Genomic DNA, 17,911 nt, shown 5'->3' with positions numbered 1-17,911 from the left:
GCGACTTGAATGCACAAGAGGGACGTAAAGAAACATGAGAAGACTTTTTGGTAAGCAAAGGGACACTCTTAACAAAGAATGTTCATAAAATTAAAGGTTTACACGAATAGTAAGGGGCAGCCATTCTATAATAACAGTTCTCATTGGACAGTTTATAATGGAGAAGAAGATATTGAACTGGACTGGAAAGAGAAATATGTGTAAATTTTCGTACAGAAATTGGTGTATGCAGTTTAGATTATCAATGGGAACGATCTACTTGCAAAATTATACAAAGATACCTGTCTTTCCTCAGCCAAAAGAATCTAGACGTGCAAATATGACTGGAGGTTGTTCCAAGGATGCACTGACACAGTTGCAAGTTCTGATACGTTGTCTGTGTTGTTTATTTGTATCTGCGAAGTAAACATGATAGCGTAAAATTAAGATTTCATGAGGATTCATCTTTATGGCGTGGTTTCTGAGATATCTTATTTTCCTACTCTCATAAATACCAAACAAAAAACAAAAAAAAACTACACGGCAATTAATAGCTTGGCAAAAATATTAATCGTCTGACAGCTTGTAGGTCGATGCGCTCTCTAGTGTCAGAAAAGAAAAAAAATAGAGAAAAAAAAAAAACCGGACAATTTATTGGCCATAAATCTTCTGTGTATGATGATCTTTTTTCTCCATTGCAAAGGCGTCAGGGATTTGATGTCGCTGTATCACGTACAGATTATGGTACGCGATAATGTTTTTACTTCATTTTAAGTCATTTACACAATAAGCCGATAGGTAGCGCTGTTAGAGAATAGCAATCTTTAAAACTTATAAACTTTGAAGTCTTTTCGCATTAATTTCCAATTAGATTTAGGCTTAGTTCTTAAGCCTAACGTATTCAGGGACATTAAACTCTGGTTTATGGTGTTCTCGTATTGATTGTGGTCGTTCCACAATGGATGTTTCTGTTGCTATAGTTACCACTTAACTATCAGACCCGTGTTATCTCAGTCTCTAGTGATAAAAATTGGTATGGAGAGTAAGAACGGAGGCAGTGGATAGACGCTAAGCAACGTATATTCTTAATCTTTGTTTTCTTAGGTTTCTTCCGATACGGGGCAGCATGAAGGATGACGTCATCACTTTCCGGTAAACAGTTTATCTTCATCGTCTGCGTATGCCTGCTGAAAGTGGTGACCTCTACCGGAGGACAAAGTAAGCTTCATATTTCTTTTAAAAATATATATTGTTAATTAGCGTTAATTAGCGTCATCAGCAGAAGATTATTATTAAGAAAATGTTCGATTAAGGGTATTTATGAGGGTGGGTAGTTGTAGCAACTTTTGGCTACCTGTTATCTCTTTCACCGGTACTTTCACAAGAGGGGTGATTTATAATTGCAGTAGCTGACAAGACCGAGAGGCCGTATCTCACAGAGTGCTTGATTTACTGTTGGATTTAGCGCTCTTGTGTAAACACGCACACACACAATCCCCCCCCTTCCTCTCCCCTCTACTACTCGAGTTGAACTGCACATTAGCCAAGGTGAGAACAGATACAGCTATAAAAGTAACTTTAGGATCATTTGGATTTTGCAGTCAGCACTTCTGCACAAAGGGGAAAGACTAATACTGGAACGTGTTTTCGTCCACGAGGGAGGAAAAGGCCCTGGCAGATGTTGAGGGAACATTGCTATCGAGAAGTGTTGACGGTTGTCAGATTGGGAAAAAGACCAAAACAGAAATTTTAATTCGAATTCCCCACCTTCCCCCAAGGGGTGGAAGAAGATTTTTAAGAGATATATCTGATTTGAGGTGGCACTGAACCGTCCCTCCAGTTGGATTTGCGTTCATCTTATATGTGAAAAACAGATGAGGCATCTGTTGTAGATCGGGCTCAAATTCGAACTTCTAGATACATCAACATCAAGAACAAAGGAAAACTTTACGTAGAATAAGATCAACTAGACTAAAATGAGTGGGCCACGTGATTAGACATCGTGGTTTGCTTCTGGATGCAATGGAAGGGAATGTGCAGGGAAACCCAAGGGATAGACCAAAAGAGACCTTCATCGGGACGTTGCTGGATGAAACAGGACTTCAAAACTTTCAGGAACTAAAGCAAACTGCTCAAGAGAGACAAAGATGTCGACAGCTCATCAGAGGAACTGATCAGTCACAAAACTGATGATGATGACGAGATACATCAATAACCTAAACTCTATCAGATGTTATTGCTCTGATCAGCCAATGTAAAACTAAATGTTTGACTCCAATACTGTCAACTTTTGGAGTAACAAAGTTGGGTGGTAATAAAATGAAACTTTATTTTAATGGCCTTCCGTGGTACAAAATAATTTGATTAATTATTTTCCGGAAGACATTTCAGTCAAGAAAATTATTTCTTTCAAACATCTTAGCGGGACCTCGAAAAGATAAAAAATTCATCGCACGCCAAGTACTCAAACTCTGCTTTCCTTTTAACAGCCTTTGATCTAAACTATTTAGACAGGAGAAGTAAAAGAAGAGAGACTAAACTTACATAATTCATGACTTTATCAAGCTGTACAAATAACGAACCGTGTGGTGCGAAGGGTAAGTATGACCTTGGAAATCTAACCCGCAAGAAACGCAACTTTTTTTTTCTTTCCTGGTTGTTTTTATTATGTCTTCTCCACCAGCAAGGCTTAAGCGAAAGGAAACTCCATGTGTACCAAAACATACGCGACAATGGCGACACCTATATTTCTTTGAAACATTCCACTGTACTTGGGCTTCACGTTACTGGAAGGAGTGATTTTCCTTTTTGTAGAGGGCGCTGTCAATTCAAGGCGTTTAATCCCAAAGGGTTGAGGATGGAATTGTTAAACTTTTAGCACAAAAATCAAAAATGATAGTAATGGTAAGGAGACTCGGATCTCCTTAGAGGTAAGACTCCTAATTTGGGTGCATTTCCACGTCTTTCGTCAGCTATGTCAAACAGCGTTCATCTTAATTAAGGGTAATATTTTCTTGTCATATTCCCAAGCGATCTTATCTCTCACGGGTATTAAACATGATTTATGGATGCATCTCTATGGAGTATGTGTTTTAGCAATTGACTTAAATGAGCATTAAATATTCTTTCCATGTACTTGTAATCGGATCAAAGTAAGAAAACTTGCTTCTATAATGGTTTCTTTGTCCCCTTGAGTTCTTGTAGTGGGATGATCCCCTGATTAATGACACCTAGTGGCGATTTTCATACTTCTTATAACATGACAGTTTATTTTTATTTTGTTTTTTTTTCAAATTCCAAGGCGTTGAAGTCTTTCAATAATCCACATGCAACAAATATGTGTGAATACAAAGTGCAATTGGCAATTATGTGGTTTGTACACCCTAACTATGAATGCCCAAAGACGGCCAGTTGGTCTTTATGAGTCATTATTTCGGTCGAAAAGGCGTAGTACCCTAGAAACTTGAGGAAACACACCCACATGCCAGAACAACGCTGGAATACATATAGACATTGGAATTTGAGACCTCGCTGGTCCTAGTTGCCATAGTGGCCAAGAGATGTCTGAAAGTTAAAGGTGGTGAAAGTTCTTTTAAAGTTCTGTAATTAAAAAAGAACAACCTTCCTCGTTTTTAATTATAAACAGTTTCACGTAGTCCGTCGTAGCCGAGTGGTCAGGCACGAGGGAGGATAAATACACGTGCTTTGAGCGACAGGGGTTCAAGTCCGTGTCTTGTACATGACTTGTGTGTCTTATCCGCAAACAGAATTTTGATCAGATGGAATTTTATTATAGACAGCTATTTCAAACTACACTCACTGGCCAAAAGATTAATCTTTAATTAATATCTAGTATGGCCACCTTTTAGCATGGATTCCACTAAGTGTTTGAAGAGGTTTACCTCCAGATTTGAAGATTCTTCAATCTGGATATTTGTGGGCCGGCTCTAGAAAGCGTATAGTGTTTATCTGAGATCGATTTTCTGTTTGCTGGATGAAAAACCCGAGTTTCCCGGAGAACAAACCATGCTATCCTCGCCTGAGACCGATTCACTCAACTACTTTGTAAAAAAAAGACCCCTAAAACTTCCTCCCGTCATCAATGGATCTCGAACTCGCACCTTTTCCACCCATTTTGCAATTAAGTCCTCGTGCTTCCCACGAGGACAAAAGCATCAAGAAAATTTCCTTTAAATAGTTTTAAGAATAAATGAATGTACATTATTAGTTGGAGATCGAATTCTGCATTCACCTTCGGATTCTTTATGCTTAATTAGCGATCTGGAAAACCAGATACGCAGTAAAATGACTTCATCGTCCCAGCTTTGATCTATTAAGAAAACTAACTCATTATCCTCTTATTTAAAGAGAAAGACCTAAATGTAACCCTCGGCTTCTATCTGTAATTTTATTTGTCCTAACAGTGTTCTAAGAGTCGTGTTACGAACTCAACAACCCTTTTCTACTTGTTACCATACCAACAAACTGTTTGGATTACCTTTTATCGCCAGCAATTAAAATCGAGAATTATGTTCTTGACGATCATTAGCACAACCCGCCACATACACTTTGGCCTATTAGTGATCCGACGACAGGGCTGTAAAAACAAACAAAGCAGGGGCTAACTAACCTATCCCTCTAGGTACTACAACAAACACGGGAGGGAGTAGATGTAATGCTGTAGGGGGCGTGGTTGGCTGTTATAGAAACGAATAGAATAACCTCAGAACCAGACAGTTTTAAGTGCATCCTTCAAGCTTAATTATACCTATTACAGTCTTTGTGCGTGTCTTTCTCTTTCATGGTTTGCGCGTGCGTGCACTTAGGAGGTTTTTTTTTTTTTTTTATTTATTTATTTTTTAAATTCCCAATGGCAATGAGTACAGGCTTAGGTGGAGGCTAGACTGCAATTAGCTCTTTGATTGCCTTTCGGAGATCACTTTCTTATTGGAAGTTACGTAAGAAGTAGAATTAGAGACACCGGTTGATACAAGAAGCCATCTAAGCACACAATTGCGCAAATACTCAGTAGTGACTACAAATTAACTAAATTTTCCTTTTATTTTGAATTTCATCGTTCGCTTTGTCATCACATGGTTTTGGATGTCTTCAATTCATTCGAAGCGAAATTCTTTCAAGGAATATTTCAAGTTTTGGGAATATGAGCAAGTCGTGTGCGACAATATCAAGCAAAATGGTAAATATTTTATTGATTTTTATTTTTTTCGGAACTTGAAGATAGTCCTCATCTACCGGCCTTAGAAACGACAGAGATTTAAATCCGTTTTTGACACGAAGAACTTTAATAGTCTATTATGGTATTATGGCCGAGTTAATCGGTCTGGGGCGAAGGTTTTATGGAGGTTTTTCTTCCCAAAAATGTCATCTAACAGATAACATGGATCCATAAACCAGCACACACAAATGTTGGAAATGTCCTAAAATTTAGGCTGCTTACCTTCTTATTAGAATTCGTCCTTGCAAGCAGGAGTTTTTGTTCTGTATACTCCAATTTCGTTTATAACATGAAGAGATATTGATAGATTTTTTACAGGTTTCTTTCTTTTTATTTTCAAGTTATTTTCTCTTTGGGAATAGTATAAAAAACGTTTACATCAAATGATAAATTGCTCATAAACAAATATACGCCTCAGCTGCGTCAGCAATTGTAATCCTTGTCTTGGGACTTCGATTTCATATAACGAAGAAATTTCAAAATTAACGTTATATACATCTGCGGGAAGATTTAAATTGTTATACTTTTCTTTGTACGAAAGTCTTAAATTTCTTCTGTTCTTATTTCACACTACCTCATCAAAATTGAGGTAGTAATTTTAAACTCAATACGTAGAACTTAGATCTCAACTAATTATTAATTATTTATTTCAGGTCCGCCTCAATTACTTCACCAATCTTACGACCTACAGCAAGTACTTCCGGCCGGATCAACAGCTAATCTCCCCTGTCCAGTTCATGCAGATCCAGACACACTTTTCTTTGAATGGTACAAAGATAAAGAACCTTTAACAACATTTGGTGGTCAAAGATTTCGGATTCTAAACAATGGTGCTCTAAGAATTAAAGAAACCGTCACAGAAGACACGGGATTGTACATATGTAGGGCAGTGAACGGATTCGGGAGTGTTGAAGTCAACGCCACCTTAATTGTATTAGGTATGTCTGTAATTAAAACAAGAATAATTGAAAATGATCTGTATTTTGGAACGTTCTCTTTCCTGTGTTACTCTGCTTAGCACCTTCTTTTTTTGGTCTAGGCGGTCGTTGACGCATCAACTAGGCTTCGTCTGCATAGCTGAACATTTCGCTAGCTAAGAGCTTCTAAATTAAGTCATCTCTACAGCGTTGCCCCCTTGTCTCTCACTCCCACTTGGAGGTGTGTGCGCGTTTATTATTGAACTATATAAAAGCCCCTCATACGACAACTGCATCCACTCTGCTCGTAAATTGTGCCTTAAGAGGAGGGCCGAAAAAATGTCGTATTCTTAATTTATGTGAATCCTCGCTCTTCCCGGACCTAGATTACACAGCACCGCCCCGACATACGTTTCACACAGGTCATGCCAAGGTCATTAACTCAACCTCTATTTTGCTTTTTTTTGTTGGGTTTTCTTGACTCCTAACATTGTGGTCGGCGTGTACAGACGACTGGCGTTCACACACGAGAAAATTACGATGACAAATAATTGCCAAATAACTGCTTTAAAGGAAAAGGTCGTGACGGAAACAAAAAATTAACTGAGACCAGACCGGTTTGATAGTTACTGAATATATCACTGTCAAAAATGTAAAGAAACTCGTTTCAAATGTTTGTAATTTTAAATAGTACACGAAGATATCGATAGATGGCGCCATTAGATGATGGTGATTTTCTTAAAGCTTTATCAACATTTAGAAGAATTTTGTTAATTAAGCGGTAACCTTTATATTGTCTATTACTGTTTTATATTTTATAAAATTATCGATATATTATTATTGATTTTTTTATGATTTCTTTCTTCCAACAGATGAAGATTATGATGATGATGAAGAGAGTGACAAAAATCTATATCCAGATGATGGCGAAGAGCCGAAAGAACCCGTCGGAGGTAATAATTTTATATTTCTTAAAATTTAAGTTCTTTTTCGTAGCCTTGTTCACCCCAGAAATGATTTTCTGCAAATTTAAGAATTCATATTTTATAAATTTATATTTTTCACAATTGTCGAGAAAATAAAAATAATTGCTGTACTGTATATACTTTTTTTTAGACCTAATTTAAGCGCCTCTAGCGGTGTTTCCTTGAACTATTATACAATCTTCCGAGTACATGTATTTATTTGATTTTTTAGCTGCACAAAAATTCCTAATTATAATGATATTTACTTTTTTTAGCCCTGATTTAAGCGCCTCTAGTGCTGCTTCAGTGAACTACTATGAAATTTGACTCGTATTTATTTAATTACGTTCCACTGAAAATAGACAAATATTCCTAATTATAATAATATTTTCTTTTATTAGCCGTGATTTAAGCGCCTCTAGCGGTAATTGAGTGAACTACTATGAAATTTGACTCGTTTTTATTTGATTCGGCTCCACTGATAATAGACAAAAATTCCTAATTAGCCCTCATTTAAGCGCCTCTAGTGCTGCTTCAGTGAACTACTATGAAATTTGACTCGTATTTATTTAATTACGTTCCACTGAAAATAGACAAATATTCCTAATTATAATAATATTTTCTTTTATTAGCCGTGATTTAAGCGCCTCTAGCGGTAATTCAGTGAACTACTATGAAATTTGACTCGTTTTTATTTGATTCGGCTCCACTGATAATAGACAAAAATTCCTAATTAGCCCTCATTTAAGCGCCTCTAGTGCTGCTTCAGTGAACTACTATGAAATTTGACTCGTATTTATTTAATTACGTTCCACTGAAAATAGACAAATATTCCTAATTATAATAATATTTACTTTTATTAGCCGTGATTTAAGCGCCTCTAGCGGTAATTCAGTGAACTACTATGAAATTTGACTCGTATTTATTTGATTCAGCTCCACTGATAATAGACAAAAATTCCTAATTAGCACTCATTTAAGCGCCTCTAGTGCTGCTTCAGTGAACTACTATGAAATTTGACTCGTATTTATTTGATTCGGCTCCACTGATAATAGCCAAAAATTCCTAATTAGCCCTCATTTAAGCGCCTCTAGTGCTGCTTCAGTGAACTACTATGAAATTTGACTCGTATTTATTTAATTACGTTCCACTGAAAATAGACAAATATTTCTAATTATAATAATATTTTCTTTTATTAGCCGTGATTTAAGCGCCTCTAGCGGTAATTAAGTGAACTACTATGAAATTTGACTCGTATTTATTTAATTACGTTCCACTGAAAATAGACAAAAATTCCTAATTATAATAATATTTACTTTTATTAGCCGTGATTTAAGCGCCTCTAGCGGTGATTCAGCAAACCACTGTGAAATCTGCTGCTTATTTGTTTGAATCAGTTCCACTGAATCAAGACAAAAATTACTAATTATAATAATATTTACTTTTTTAGTCCTGATTTAAGCGCCTCTAGCGATGTTTCAGTGAACTACTATGAAATCTGCTGCTTATTTATTTGATTTGGTTCCATTGAAAATAGACAAAAATTCCTAATTATAACATTTACTTTTTTTAGCCCTGATTTAAGCGCCTCTAGCGGTCATTCAGTGAACTACTATGAAATCTGTGGCTTATTTATTTGATACGATTCCACTGAATCAAGACAAAAATTCCTAATTATAATATTTACCTTTTTTAGCCCTGATTTAAGCGCCTCTAGCGGTGCTTCAGTAAACTACTCGTATTTACTTAATTTGGTTCCACTGAAAATAGACAAATTCCTGATTATAATATTTACTTTTTTTTAGCCCTGATTTAAGCGCCTCCAGCGGTGTTTCAGTGAACTAATATGAAATTTGTCTCGTATTTATTTAATTCGGTTCCACTGAAAATAGACAAATATTCCTGATTGTGGCAGATAATATTTTGTGAAAACATCTAAAAGAGAAATTTATATTTATATTTATAATAGCCGAATAAATAGTTTGCATTATCATTCATTAATAAAAAGATAAAAATGGCCTAAAAGTGTTTATTAAAAAAAAAACCAGTACTTAAAACAAATATTCGGAAAGTAGTGAAAGGAATCGGTTAATCCTTACTGTTCTATTTGAAATTATGATAAGTTATTACACATAGTATGAAAATATGATAATAAATAGCATGAATAGTGCTTATGAATGGTTAGTGATATCAAAAATTGAAAAAAATTCTGTCTTTCTCTCTTGAAGAGAATCTTAGAATGTTTAGTGCCATCTGGTGGCAATATTTTTAACTCTCTCATTATTTTATGTCTATGTCTTTCTATATCTCTCTTTCTATGTGAGAATGGGCCAAAGCTATAAAGGATTAGAGAAATTAAAACTGTGGTGTTTTATTTGTTTTTCTTTCTCTCTTTCTGTTTCTTTTGATCTTCCTCTCCCTTTCACTCCTTTTTTTCCTCTTCTTATCTTGTTTCTCTCGCTCTATTTGTTTCTTTCTCTTTGTATTTCTTCTCCCTCTTTCTCTCACTTTTTTAGTTTCTTCATTCCTTGTTTTTTGTTTCTTTCCTTTTTTTGTTTAATTTCTTTTCATTGTTCTTGTTTCTCATTCTCTCAATTTGTTTCTCATTGTTTCTCTTTCTTTCCTTTCTGGCTCTCTCTCTCTCTCTGTTACCCTGTTTCTTTTTCTTTCTCCCTTTCTTTGCTTTTCTCTATTTTTCATTCTCTTTCATGTTCTTCTTTCACTCTCTTACTCACTCTCTTTATTTTTATTCTCTCTGTTTCATTTTTCTCGCTTTCTCTGCTTCTTCTCACATTTCTCTCTCTCTCTCTCTCCAAAACTGCTCCAAACATTTTGTGATTCTTCACTGGCATCGAAGATAGTCCGACGAATTCATATCATGGTGAAGATAATCCGGTAGCCTTATTGATTTTATGATCTATTTATCATTAACCCGTTATCACTTTTCATTTTCACACTTATGGTTATAATATGTGGCCTTTTAAACACAAAGATGTGTCTGATACTTTGGCAGAGTAGTGTACATATTCGTAGTGCCTTGCACGTTTGAGTATAAGATGCGTACAAATGTCCGAGATAACAAAAAGAGACAAAAATTCATTAAATTGCTTATTTAATTAATTTAATTCCGAATCTGATTCCCCAATCAGATTCAGGACCTAAACAAACTCATCCCAAACAAAACTGCTAACAGCAATACAATTTCACATCTTTGTAACGCGGCCCTTGTCCAAATAACTCGCTTGAATGTCTTTCATACAATTATACACAAAGAAGTGCCCTATACTTTGGCAGAGCAGTGTACATAATCTCCCCCAACTTTACTCAACTGCTACTACCTTTACTAGAACTCATATTTCGAAATTTCTTTTTCTTCTTTTCAGTCAGACCTCGCCTTCACATCACTAAGTTACATCGCGGATTGATCCAACGTCCCCAAGGTAGTTCGGTTCGTTTCCGTTGTGCAGTGTCTGGACATCCGCATCCACATATTTCTTGGTTTAAAAATGGACACGAACTCGTTCCTACATTTAAAAGAGGGCGCTGGCTGCTACATTTGGAAAACCTCCAACTATCGGACAGTGGCAACTACACATGCGTGGCCAGAAACTTGCACGGGATGTTGAACATGACGTACACGCTCAAAATTGTAGGTAAGGAAAGATAGAGAGAAAGGCTGAATAGATTTATTTCTTCAATTTAAATCGCATTTTCTTTCTATGAGCTCACAATAAAGTTTCCTTTCAGAGCGAGTCCGAAGTAAACCCGAACTGACAGGAACTCACCCCCTCAACACGACAGTAGAATATGGGGAGCTCGCAACCCTCCAATGTCGGGTGAGGAGTGACGTCCCACCTCACGTTCAGGTAGGTGGCGCCATCTGGTGGCACGTTATGCACTAAGGGTTTTTAATCTTTCTGATTGGCGATCTCTTATATGTTTTATTCATTTTTTCTTTTAAATATTCTTTAGTGGCTCAAGAAGATCGATGATGTAGAGATTTCCGGTCCGGATGAGCAAAATGACGTAATCAAAGTACAAGGTGAGCACTTCCGAGTGCTTTTATCCTCTGAAGCGTTAGAAAAACCTGACGGTTCTTTTCTGAACAAATTAATTATCCCACAAGCCAAAGAAACGGATTCTGGGAAATATATCTGTCTTGGAGCAAATACTATGGGCTACAGCTATCGGAGTGCCTTCCTCAAAGTAATACCGAGTAAGTACTACCCCTTGAATTAAAGAATTTTAAGTTTTTTAAAATTTAATTTGTTGGTGACACCCTTAACTTTGTGATGTCTTTATTTTGGGTCCGACTATACGTGAATGATAATTTGAAGGTATCTTCGATCTAAAAATAGTTCCAAAGGTTTCTTCTCCAGAGGAAAGAACAGATGCAAATCTAATGGGACCACGTACGGACTTCTTTATGTAATAAAATGGGTATCGCTAGATGAATAAACTAGTTGTTCCATTGATTTCAATAAGAACAGAGAAATTCTGTTCCATCCAATGGAAAACTTCGTCTTAAACAAGTAGGACTTCATGATCGTGTAGAGGTCCAAAAAGTCTTATTAAAACCGGAAAATCGAAATTGTTCTCTTGGTCTAAGAACCAGCGACATTGGACAATTGAAGAGTGGAAAAACGTACTGTGGACGGATGAATCCAAGTTTGAAATTTTTGGAACCAAGCGTAGAATTTTATGGGGTACACGTTCAACTGAATAAAAATGTCACCATTTTGTTTAGTGCCTAAAGTAAAGCACGATGGTGGGTCCATCATGATCGGGAGTTGTTTCAGTTTTTCTGGAGTGGATAACATCGTCAGAATTGAAGCATTTTTAAGAAAACACTATAAAGTCATTCTTGAGTATAATGCAACATCCTCTGGACTTTGACTTTGTGGAAGAAATATTATATTACCACAAGACAATGACCCAAAGCACAGCTCTAAGCTACGCAGGGAGTTTCTAGCAACCCTAAGAACAGGAGAGGTCATTGAAAATTATGGTGTGACAATCCCAATTCACCTGAATTAAGATCAATTCGCTTTTATGGGTTCATCTAGATCGCAAAGTCCTTGAAGTGTGCCCATCTTCACAAAATTTATGGAAAATCTTGAAGATCACTTGGAATAATGTTAGTCAAGACACACTTATAAAATTAAGCCCCAGAATGCCACGTCAGTCTTGATGAAAAATCAGTATAATTGTTAATATTAATCATCTCAATATTTTCTGCTGTAAATTTTTGAATGCTTAATAAAAAAAAATCTTAAAATACGTATTATGTTTTATATATATATATGTATTGAACCTTACATAGATAATTTAAAAAAATAATAATAAATAAATAATAATAAAATAAATAACAAAATCTGTTATAATACGCTGTGATTCCAAACTTTTAGGAGGAAGTGTATGTACGAAGTTGTTCATTTATCTGTTCAAAATCTTCGAGGGATTGATAAGAAAATAATTTATTTTTGTGTAATAATTTTATTTTTAAATATAATATTTTTACTTAATTTTTATTTATTTTAAATTTAAAATGTATTTTTTTTCTAAAATAAAATAAATAATTTATTATATCTGAAATCAAATTTTATTTTTATGAATAAACGAAAATTAAACAAAAAACAATCAAAATATGTCTTCCTGTATATTTAATCTAATTATTTAATATACGCTCTAATAAAATGAAATTATTCTCTTGCAGAACCCCAGCTGCCTTCTCCCCCTGCAATGTCGACTCTTCCGTTTCCCATAGTGATTGCAGCATCCATAGTAGCAATCGTGGCAGTAGCTGCCATCATAGCTTTCCTGCTGTATTGCAGAAACAGAAGAACAGAAAGTCGAATTCGTGGTAGGCAATCCTTAGGATCATTGCCTCTAGAAAGCAAAGAAGCCTTTATTAATGTCCAAGATCGGACTCACTGTGGACTAAAACCCACAAACAGAGAAGTCATTTCTCCATCTTCGAGAATATATATGCCTCCTGTTCCTTTTCCTCCATCTGCAATACAAGGAACAGCGTGTGTGTGAATTACCAGCAAAAGAAAAATGCAGAGGGCGCTCAACCGACAATCGTTAAAAAAAAAAAAAAAAGAAAAAAAGACTCCTTTTTGTTGTTGAGATGCAGTGCAATTAAAACTGTTTTTATCAATAGTGGCATCGAAATAAACAGTGATGAAATCGACACGTCATATCCATGTCTAAATGACGTAATCCCGCGTGATACAATCCGTTGCATGTATTGGTTGCTACGAAACAAAACTGAAATCTACAACACTGACGTCATCCCACGAGTTACAATCTGTTGCACGTATTGGTTGCTACGAAACAAAACTGAAATCTACAACTCTGACGTCATCCCACGAGTTACAATCTGTTGCGCGTATTGGTTGCTACGAAACAAAACTGAAATCTACAAACTCTGACGTCACTCCGCGTGCCTGAAGTGTCACAATACGCGGGAAATGTGCGCGCATGCGCACAAAAGGTGTTTGAAACTACAAAGAGAATCTGCTCATTGGTTTCAATTTTTCTAATTATTTTTATTCATTGTTGCAAATTTAAATTTCTCCAATTAAATAAATTCAGTGGTTTAAAGAAAGATTTATTTATTTTTATGTTTTAACAAACATTCGGTGTTTTATTTTTTTTAACTTTTTATGTAAACATTTCTGAATATGTAGTTTGAGTTTTTATTAAAACAGAAAGAAAACAAAAGGTTTTTTTTTTCTTTTTCTGCACTGGTGGTGGCATTCATTAGAAGGGATTTTGCTGCTCTCATTTGATATTCTCTCACTCCAGAGGGCGACACAAGTCAGACTCAATATGGACTGCTGCTGTAAGTACGTTATCATAATAAGTAACTTTATTGGAAAAACTTGTGGTCGAACATCTGGTCAGAGATTATTCTTACAAGGTTGCTATGGAAACCGAAAGCTTTACGAGTTGGGAAATGAAGGAAATTCTCGTTTCTCTCGGATGAGAGAAAAAGAGGCGAGCGTTCTCTCGTCTTGCTCTCACTGTCAAAGATGAGATTTCTTTTTAACGTAATCTGCTAAGCGCCCTCTATCTTTTTTTTTAACCAATAAAAACGATGGAATTAATTTAATTTTAAGTGCTCTAATGAGAAATGATTATTAACAAGCCATATGGGGATTTCTGGAATTGCTTTCGTTAAATATTTAATTACTTACACTTTACGAAGAAACACATTAAGTTCAATTATTTAAAGATAGATGAAGAGTGTTTTTCGAAAGAGAATCTCAAATATTCATGAGGTTTTCTGTCGGTGTCTTATTTGTTCGCAAATCTTCGTGCAGAATTTCTACGCAATATCTAAAATATTAAAAATAAATAAAACTTCCCGTGGATATTGATATAAGGTTTAATGTCCAAATTTGCAGATGATACTAAGGTTAGTAGGGTTTTTAATGAGTAATGGCAGTGTGCTACTGCAACAGGATCTAGAAATTTTGGGCAGATGGGCTGAGAAGGGGCAACTGAAGTTTAACATTGACAAATGCAAAGCCTTAAGCCTTTCACCAAGAAAGGCTTAAGTTCTGCAAATTGCAGTGGCTGAAGACTAGACACCTGTGAGGTGATCTGATTGAGGTGTATAAGGCCTTCAATGGATTGAGCATGCTGAATTCTGATGGGATTCTTCCGCTTGCTCAGATTACGAACCTGAAGGGGCATAGATTCAAACTGAGGAAAGACTGGATCATGCAGACATGTTGCATTGCCTTGGGATACATGTTGTTGTTGTAGGATACATGTGCGGAAATTTGCGTTTAGCCAGTGGGTAGTTGTTTGCTGGAACAAACTTCTATCTGTCTTGTGGAAGTTGATATTTTAAATAAAAACTCAAGGAGGAACTGAACAAACTTTTAAAGGGAATGGTGGTGTGAAATTGTTTTTTTTTTTTTGGCTGATGCTACATTTTGGCCCAGTTGTATTTCTCGAAAAAAGATTCTGTTTCAATACGCATCTATAACACCAACACATAGAGACGTGATGACATATATCTACTGGGGATTACTCAGCCTTTTTGTGGTAACCTGCAATGCCTTTAGTTGGATTCTCAGAAGCATCCATCTCAAACGTTTTTAATGATTGAAAAGCAAGCGGTTTTTCCACATCTCCAAGGCGTAAATGTGGCGCAAAAACAGTACTTCAAGAGCGAAGCAGTCATACTCTAAGGAGGACTGTACGGAAGAATAGGACATCCAGCAAATAACAACTGAATTCAATCAAGCTCAGGACTGCCCTATTTCAACCCGTACCATGTGCAGGGAATTGAAGAAATTGCTATTGGCAGTCGCCTGCCTATTCGAAAGCCACTTTTTTCAGTGATAAACAAAAAAATCTGTTTGCAGTGGTGCCGAGAACGTCGTGATTGGTCAGTGGAACAGTGGAAGAGAGTGATGTGGTTAGACGAATTACGATACACTTCGTTTTCACTAATGGTAGGCAGAGAGGTGTTGCGGGAACCTCATCATTCAATGGACCCTGCTTGCCTTGTTAAAGATAAGTCAGGCATCTAGAGGTGGTATCATGGAATGGTGAATTTTTCTTGGCATGGTCTGGGTGCCAACAAAACGGTGGAAAATGGAATATCATCCACGGAGTAGCTGAATTTTATATCAGATCTACTGCACCCTGTAATGTTATGCTTTTATCCTGGATATATTGCTGGAAAAATAGTTACGATTAGACCAAAACACACTAAACACCTTATAGACTCCATGCTGCTCCACACTTGCTGTTATTCGAAATAATAGCGGCTCGATTCGATACCGAATAAAGGTTCGTTTTTTTTTGGCCAGCGTGTGTACTTGTGAAAGAAGAAAGAACGTTACCAACCTCAATTTATCTTTCAAATAAATGCAAAATAAAATCTTTATTTAGAGAGAGATTGAAATATTTCCGACAGCACCAGAAACTGAGAGAAATCCATCCGTAGACTTCAAAATATGTCTTTGAGTATCTTTTAAGTCTTTTACGACGATTGCCATCTACAGATCTGACAATGTTTCAAATCTTATTATGCAAATACAGTTCATAAATTCGTCCGACGTTTGGAACATACGAGCTCCCAGATCCAATTAGAATGAACTCGAAACGAATTCAAAGCGCTGTCAAACAAGAAGACATTCGTGCTCGATGGTCTGTTGTAGTATTGATAAACATTTTGTTCTAGTGTTCGTAAAAAGATTTGGTTGAACACAACAGCGGTTTTCCATCTAATAAATCATAGGGTTCTAAGAAGACCCGAAGTAATACTGCGATGCAATCATCAAAACACAATTGTGTAAGTGGTTTTAAAACAGGATCAAACACACATTAGGGATTCTCAAGAAAGGATTTTAAGTATTCTTGTCACTGTCCTGAAAATAAAGTTTAACGAAACTTGCTCTGAGTGCTTAGCATACAATTCCATTCATGGAACAAGAATGCATCTTTCCTCCTCTGCCGGTTTCCATGGCAACATTTCCTTCGACAGAAAGAATACGGCATAACCTTTCCCAGAATGTTTAAACATAGCAGACATGAATGACAATGTTCTCTTTGCATTCAACAAATCGCTTAGCTCAGGAGGATTTAATGTTCAAAAGGAGTAAATACAATAGTCCTACTACTTATAGAAAGCCATTTTTACCAAAATGGTTGCAATCCAAAAATATAACCAACCGCAAATAACACCTTTCGCGATCAGTTTCTGAAAAACCGGAATACCCGGACAAAAACCTTCTTCCAAGTGCGGGATGAGGAAATTTAAGAACAGAAAAAGAATTCTGCATTAATGAAATATCTAAAGCCTGCATGGAGGGCGCACCACCTACACTTAACTTTGATTATCTTTTATTCATTTTGATTTGTAGGTAGGATACGTTTCAAAGGAAAAAGGTGATTCTGATTATACATTAGGTGGCCATTTTATTAGGTGCACCTACGCTTTTCACGAAATGGAGGGCTGCTTCGGTAACAGCACTGCAGATTCGTACCGTGCCATATAAAGCGGATGGACAGATGCATAGAAATGCTGCAGGTATGCAGTTCAGGTTCAGCATGGGATTCTGACTGTGGCATGGTAGTTGGCGCTAGATTTTTAATGAGTATCTTGGAAACTGCAATCCTGGTCGGGTTTCCAAATACAACTCGATTTCAGATGTTGGTCCAATGTTCAAATAACAGCCAACCAACGACAATCATAGGGTAGGAAACCGCGTTGATGAGAAAGGCCAATGGAGATTGTCAATAGGCGTGCAGGATAGCAGAAAGGTTACAGTCAGTCAAGTAACAGCCAGTACAACAGGTACTACAACAGGTATTACAGTCAGTACAACAGCGGTAACCAAACAATTTTCTCGGATGAGGTATCGCAGCTGACCACCGAATCGGGTTCAACATCTGTCAGCAAAAAAGTTCAGCTATAGCTGGCTCAGAAACATCAGCAGTGGACAGTGAAAGATTGGAGAATCGTTACCTAACTAGAATCCCAGTTTCTCTTGTTTCCCGCTGTTGCGAAAACAGCATGAGTCCATGGACACATGCTGCCAGATGTCTACTGTTTGCTTGCTTTTCTTAGATGTTGGGTTTTACGCGCATCAGCGACTAAGAGTGCGTCCACGTAGAACGTATGTGGCATGAGCAACTCAACACACTGTCCACCATGCTCAATAACAGCAGGTACTGATATTCCCTAAGACACGGCAGGAGGACCCTATATACCCTCTCTCTCTGGGGTAACCTGTGAAGTAGCCTAAATGGATCATGTAAGTTAATGGGAGTGCGTACAATAA

The 17,911-nt window shown here is 36.6% G+C and overlaps 1 protein-coding gene across 3 annotated transcripts in view; it reads left to right on the top strand.

The window, feature by feature from the left end:
* The window catches only part of LOC150077909 (fibroblast growth factor receptor-like 1), a 68,319-nt gene extending 55,136 nt beyond the window's left edge, over window positions 1-13,183 (top strand). For 2 of the 3 annotated variants that reach the window (XM_090384923.1, XM_090384922.1), the window contains exons 2-8: window positions 1,084-1,197; window positions 5,869-6,153; window positions 7,005-7,085; window positions 10,481-10,750; window positions 10,845-10,963; window positions 11,070-11,313; window positions 12,814-13,183. In XM_090384923.1, coding sequence (XP_090241049.1) covers window positions 1,113-1,197; window positions 5,869-6,153; window positions 7,005-7,085; window positions 10,481-10,750; window positions 10,845-10,963; window positions 11,070-11,313; window positions 12,814-13,139 — 1,410 coding nt within the window. In that variant the 5' untranslated portion in view covers window positions 1,084-1,112 and the 3' untranslated portion in view covers window positions 13,140-13,183. The remainder of the gene's footprint in view (window positions 1-1,083; window positions 1,198-5,868; window positions 6,154-7,004; window positions 7,086-10,480; window positions 10,751-10,844; window positions 10,964-11,069; window positions 11,314-12,813) is intronic. The other variant, XM_090384924.1, reaches the window with a different exon arrangement.
* The last annotated feature ends 4,728 nt before the right edge of the window (window positions 13,184-17,911 follow it).

This window comes from Mastigoproctus giganteus, chromosome 11 (genome assembly GCF_048544385.1).
Source record: "Mastigoproctus giganteus isolate SK-2022 chromosome 11, ASM4854438v1, whole genome shotgun sequence".
Lineage (NCBI taxonomy): Eukaryota > Metazoa > Arthropoda > Arachnida > Uropygi > Thelyphonidae > Mastigoproctus > Mastigoproctus giganteus.
This window is presented reverse-complemented; position numbering and strand designations above follow the sequence as displayed.